At 41.4% G+C, this 6,715-nt stretch overlaps 1 protein-coding gene across 1 annotated transcript in view; it reads left to right on the top strand.

Annotated features, from left to right (window-relative positions):
- The window catches only part of LOC149089071 (D-aspartate oxidase-like), a 49,617-nt gene extending 45,155 nt beyond the window's left edge, over positions 1–4,462 (top strand). The window contains exons 8-11 of the mRNA XM_089237192.1: positions 1,359–1,417; positions 1,531–1,648; positions 3,930–4,031; positions 4,132–4,462. Of these exons, the coding sequence (XP_089093318.1) occupies positions 1,359–1,417; positions 1,531–1,648; positions 3,930–4,031; positions 4,132–4,239 (387 nt within the window). The 3' untranslated portion in view covers positions 4,240–4,462. The remainder of the gene's footprint in view (positions 1–1,358; positions 1,418–1,530; positions 1,649–3,929; positions 4,032–4,131) is intronic.
- The last annotated feature ends 2,253 nt before the right edge of the window (positions 4,463–6,715 follow it).

Genomic DNA, 6,715 nt, shown 5'->3' on the forward strand with positions numbered 1-6,715 from the left:
ACTTTTCGTCTAATCCCTCTGTTAAGTTTACATAGAAACAATGCAAAAACCTGGAATTCCTTTATAATGAAATTTTTCATTATAACGAAGTGATTTCTCCGGTCTCTTGGAGATCGTTATAACGGGATTCGACTGTACTACAAAAAATGGTAAAGATGGCACATGCGTCGACCTGCTGTATCCAGTGGCTATAGATGAAATCTTCAGTGACGTCAGGAGTTTCACGCGCGGAGGCCTTCTGCTTTAGATGGTGTTAGCTGATCTCCTCATTAAGGCCAGACACATAGTGAAGCCGTGGCGAGATAAGAGGGAGGCGCTAGCCTCGAGAAAATCCATCGGGGTATTAGTAGAGGTGCCCGCACTTATTACAGGAGGTGGCGGAGAGTGAAAATGACCGGAGGGGGTTCTGAAATGAAAGGGTGTGATGATGATGATTCCTCCGCAGAAGAGCGAGAGAGAGAAAAAGGGAGAAAACGGGCCAATCACCAACGAGCAAAATGCCTTACCTCGTTGAGTGGCCTCTTTCTCTTCTTATCTCACCGCTGCACTCTGTGTTCGGCCTAAAAGCCTCGCCCACAGAAACCAACAGGCTTACAATGGTACAGATATTTAATCATTACGCTTCACGCACTTTACTTCTGAAGTATAGATGGCAGCACTGAAAGAAAACCAGACAAAACACTATATACCCACTCATACTTCCGGCACAACTCACTCGGTAGTAAATTGCCCACGGCGGTAGACGGAAGTTTGCTCGGTTCGAAACGATGAAAGTATACGTCGTTTTGTTTACAAAGAAACAAGAAACTGATCAACTACAAAGAAGACTGACTGATAGCACAAGAACAGTATAATGCCGTGGAAATCGAACGATTTAAATTGAGGATGAAATCGATTATGAATTTTATCGGATTTTTATTATTGATTTCAATATGCGATTTTATATTCGAATTAAGATTTAATATGGAATATATGGGATTATACGCTTGATTTCCGATTGTATACGTAGATTTGTGATCTCGCAACTGATTTTACACTTAGATTATGATTTTATAGTTGTTATGATTGTAATGTATTCTTTTTTATGAATAAATTGCCAGAGGTATCCAGTCCGTGAGGACAATGAGCCGATATTGCCATATGGCGATGTGGCCTGGGTATCTTTCGGTTTGACGGAGGTCGTGCACCCTGTTGTAGCGAGATTTACCGTTGTATCGACGAAAGATTTTACAATGGGTTGCTTTTCTTATTTCAGATGAATGTGTCTTTGAAATGGCGTAACACATACACTGTATGTTTATAATAGTGTGATGAAGATGTATTTATATGATTACATTTTGGTGATTCTATATTCACAGGTAAATGCACCCTGGATAAAGCACGGGATAATTACGGAGAAATTCTACATTATACCAAAGTAAATTGGAGCAAGTTTTTTGAAATTTACAAGAATTCTCATCAAATTAATTATTTTATGATTACATTTTCTAAAAAATTATAATTAATATTAATTATTTAAATTTGTTTCAGCTCTGACGTTGTGGTATGTGGTGGAGCTTTTCGACCGAACGATTCGGATACGGCCATTCGCAAAACCGACAAGGATCGGATTTGGGTCGAATGCTGCAAAGTCTTACCAAGTTTGAAAGTACGGTTAAATTAATACAGCCGGACCCCGATATAACTTACTCCGATTTAACCAATTCTTCGATTCAACTAACTTTTAAAAGTTTCTGCTTATATATTTGTGTTGATCCCAACCCCGATATAACGATTTTTTCTTCGACCGAACAAATAAAAATTTTGGTTTTAGTTCATTTGTTAAATCGAGATTAGACTGCATATGTTACAACCAAAGCCACTTCGCGAATTGGCCAAGAGTTTTGGCCAAAATCCAGTTGTCAGAAATGATTCGGGATTTCGCCGGCCAATTCACAAAGTTCGATGTGCTGATGTAAGACGGTCTGGTAGGCTCCAACTTCATTTTGTTCTCATCGCCGACGTAAGATGCATGGCTATACAGGGTGATTCAGAAAATATAGGAAAAACTTTAGGATGTCATAGTACACACCAATACAAACAATTGTCATTTAAGAATGCACAGGTCTAACATGAAACGCGTATCGAAACGGCCGCTCCGCAAACGTTAAAACGGCATTCTTGTTGAAATTATCGCGGGAAAAAGACCACCATGCATGCAAATGCAACCTGGGGAAGAAGAAGAAACCGTATGCAAATCTGCGTCACAGTGCATTAGACCGGGAAGCAAGAAAGGATCCCGTTTCGCACAACTGCCGATGCAAGCGCGCAAATGTTTCGGATTGGGCAACTGCCTGTGGGGGAAACGCTCACCGTACGTTCGTGCTGCCTCTGTGGTTCTTACATTTGCAGCTCCGTTAATGAAATACATGTCTCCTTTTTTCAGTATTCAGTATTCTATTTTTCAACAACGGTTGCACGCTGGAATAATTTCACAGGGTTGACGTCCGCGCTTTTTATTCACTGCGACGCAGATTTGCATGCGGTTTCTTCTTCTCCCCCAGGTTACATTTGCATGCAGGGTGTTCTTTTTCTCGCGATAAATCTCAACAGGAAGGCCGTTTTAACGATTGCAGAGCGGCCGTTTCGAAACGCGCTAGAGCGTTTGCGTTTCATGTTAGACCACGCATTCTCTGATAACAATTGTTTGTATTGGTGTGTACTATCACATCTTAAAGTTTTTCCCATTCTTTTCTGAATCACCCTGTATATAGCAGCTGCATTGGATTAGCTCCGTGTGGCGAGAGACAAAAACTATGAAAATAATTCCGTTGCGTTTGGTCGGAACATGATATGTCCAAAACACGACTTTTTGATCAAAAAGCAAGTCTTGCTAATTATAACTAATTAGAAGTGAGGCAAATGCACAAATACGTGCGTACGGCTACACATCATGCTGATGTATGACATTTGTATTTTTGTATATGCTTTATTTTTGATTTTTAAATGACAATGAAAATGCTTATATCTCCAAAACTGTGATTTTGGAGTTCTCGTGTTCTGACTAAACACCACAGAATTATATATAGAGGTTTTTTTGCCAAATTTCAGAGAAAAAAAAAATCGTGACTGTGATTTGATGGGTTGGCCATAACTAACGTGGACACAATTATCACGGAAAAAATACGCCAACTTGACGATGATCCCGAATCATATCTTTTGTTATCGGACTTTGACCAGGGTGTTTCAGCCACTTCGCGAACTGGCTGGCCAATGCCTAAAATTCGGACATTCACCTGGGCAATTTCAGGCTTTGTCAGTAACATATACACTAAATTGAATTAATTGAACTAAGCACTATACAACGAAATTTTTTTTTTCTTTGTTCCTGGGTAGAAGCCGTTCACAATTTTAGGGCACTTAAGTGACCCCCCAATGCGGCTCTACATCACTCAAGTTACCCCCAAACCTCCCCCGGCACATTCCCAGATTACTAAAGTGATCCGCGGTATAATTACGAATCACTTGAATCATGTGTGGTACAGTTCGAGAGTACTTAAGCGGCCCCCAAACACATTTCTACATCACTTGAAGGATCTACGAAACATTTAGATCACTAAAGGGATTCTTTAGAAGACTTATCAATAGGGATCTCTATCATTCATCGCATAATGTTTTCAAAATACTTCCTCACAACTCACATAATTCTGGTTTTCAGGTATTTGACCTTCAAAATAACAAAACTTCGCTCTTCTGTGTTCAAAAGCAAAGGTTTAAAACACGAAATTACTATTTTCTGCCCCTTTTATGTCCGAAGAAATTGGGAAACGAGGCCTTTTACAAACCAGGAACAAAAATTTTGTCACATAGTGTTATCCTTCTTTTAATCTAATTCGAGTAATAACAATTAACATATTAGTGATTTTATTTCTTACATTATTTGTTCGCAGAATTCGAAGTTCGTGAAGGACCGTGTAGGTCTCAATCCCGGACGTTCAAAGCCTCGACTCCAACAAGAGTTCGTTATGGAAAGAAACGGAGGGAGAATGCTGGTATGTGGCTCCGTATAAAATTGTCTATGATCTATGTGGTCCACGAGTTAAATCTCATAATTTCAGATATACAATGTAAAATTTATTTTATTTTTTGTAGGTGATTCATAATTACGGTCACGGTATCTCAGGAATGACTGTATTTTGGGGATGCGCCAAAGACGTCGTTGATATTCTCATGACGTTTTGCAAGAGAGGCCAATTATAGGTCAATGTTGGCCAATCGAAATGCGATGGAGATTCCAAGTTTGAAGAAGAACAATGTTTAGATTTCATGTAAATTTGTAATTTTTTAGAAATGTAATAACAACACCTGAGTAGCAAAAGGTCCATTTATGTGGGACGTAGTTATATTATGTCGGTCCATTATGCATTACGTCCATTTTATGTAGAGAAATATGAGAAATTAAAAGAATAATTTCAGAGAAAAATATTAATCCACTATTGAGACTGAATTATTTGGCTGTAATTAGATTATGCGCAGTCGAGTCACATTAATGTAACCACCATCTAATATTAGTAGCCTTGCGCAAGTCCGGATAGCAGCTAGATGGGTCTGGAAGTGACAAAATAAGATGCTGGAAAGATATCTGGGATGAATCGGACTGAAGAACTTCCAGGAAAAGTGGGGGCTTGCGCAAGAGTGGTGTGGTGGGTAAAGTCTCTCCGTAGAGAGTAGGCAGTTCTTTGACACGTTTCTGTGGTTTCCAACTCTGAGGCGCGAATGCGATCCGATCTCCCCATTAAAAAAGTCTCGCCACTGAAAGCAACAGGCCTACAGCGGTACAATATTCAATCATTACACTCACAGTTCGAAAAATAGATGGCAGCACTATTCCAAGCATTACACGGAAACAAACTTCGCGTTAGGTTTACTACAAGTACACACACACATTCCAACATATAACTTGTTTATTATAAGTTCCGCAGAGGAATATGGAAGAGGTGCATGTGTGGGTTAGGGGTCATTCAAGTATTACGTCAGCATCGTCGAAGAGGGGGGGGGGAAGGGAGTGGGTTTCGGATTTACTGACTTTTGATGATAAGGGGGAGGGGAGTTTGAAGGTTGCTTACGTCATCAACCCCCCCCCCCCTTCTGAAGATATGAAATAATCTAAGCTGCTGACGAAATTGTGCTGACGGGGGGGGGGTCAAAAATGGCTGGAACTCTGCTTACGTAATACTTGAATGGCCCCTTAGTAATTACAGTAGTCCTTCGACATGATACTTGCATAACACATGAAAATTCAAGCATTTACCATCTTCAAAATATGGAAGCCAGATCGCAGGACCGGCAAGGACACAAACAAGTACAACTCTGACGACAAAAGAAATACGTTTATGGCCAAACATATACACATACAACACACGTTCCAGCATGTACTGATTCGTTAGAAATCCCGCAGAGGTATGAGGTGCATGTACGGTCAAGTAGTAGTGGTTAGACGGTACGTCGGATTACCAATCGATGGCATTATAGTGGAGTAGTCATTTAAACCGAGGTCGTTATAACCGAGTTTAACTGTACATGCAACGTCAAAATATTTATTTCGCATGAAATGATTTCGTCTTAACGAAATTCGACTTTACAACAGGTTCTGACGTGCAAACCCTGCTGTACATTCGAACCTCGTTGAGACGAAGTTCTTTTACGAAATAAATATTTTTCACGCTGGACTTAATCAAATCGTTTTCTTGCCGGTAGATAAAATTTTCGCTTTCTGCGAGAGACATTTTTGATGTTTTTCCGACATCGTTTCGACGAGGTTCGAATGTATATGCTCCCCCCCCCCCTCCCCGCAACAATTTTCTCTAGCTTCTACTAACTATTTTTTACCGCATAGGGTGAGAGACTTTGATGCGCCTTACCAGTGCTACAAGTGCCTGGGTGCCCGGGCACCGGGCGGCAGGGGGTTCAGGAAAAAAAAAAGGTGTTCCAACTGCGGAAGAGAAAGTCATAGAAGAAGAGAATGCCCGAACGGGCCAAGCTTCCCAAACTGCAAGAAGGTAGGCCTCCATGGCGCAACGGCACACACTTGCCGAGTGTACCGTAGAGAGGCAACAAGATCAAAGAAGAGGAAGTAGAGTTGGGTTTTAGGTAATTTTTGTGTTCGATTGTTGTAGAGTTTAATTTTAACGGGGGGGGGGGGGGTATTTTTAGCTTAATTGGGGATTCTATTTATTTTAAGTTATATGTTAGACTTATATTTTATCGGACGTTGGTCATCATGGTCGTGCCCGAGCCATGTAACATCTGTAAGGCCCGGGACGAGAGTAGAATAAAGCGCCAAGCCGGACAGTCCTACCAATTAGCCCTGGAGGAAAAGTGCCCGGACCTCCCGTTCCTCGGTGCTGGGGGTGGGGTGGAGGTTGCTGTTGTGGCGTCTGGTCGCATTTGTCGAATGGCTAATAGCCGGGGCGAGGAAGCAGAAGATACACAAGCTTGCTACTTTACCGCACACAAACTCCAGTCACATATCGCCATACGGCAATTTCCAACCAGTGGAGTTCGGTGGGAAATGAAGGCGCCATCTATCGGTGGTCACTCCATGCTCGGCTGATAAACAATTAGTTTCGGACGTTCTTGTCCGGATTCAAACCCGTGGGTCTTAACGGTAACCTTCACGATGCAAGACGAACATCTTACCACTGCACCACTCGAATGCCAGCTTCGAGTTACTGGA

Source organism: Pholcus phalangioides, unplaced genomic scaffold (assembly GCF_987345545.1).
Source record: "Pholcus phalangioides strain wild (caught in Gottingen) unplaced genomic scaffold, Ppha-v1.0 ptg000002l_1, whole genome shotgun sequence".
NCBI classification, from domain to species: Eukaryota; Metazoa; Arthropoda; class Arachnida; order Araneae; family Pholcidae; genus Pholcus; species Pholcus phalangioides.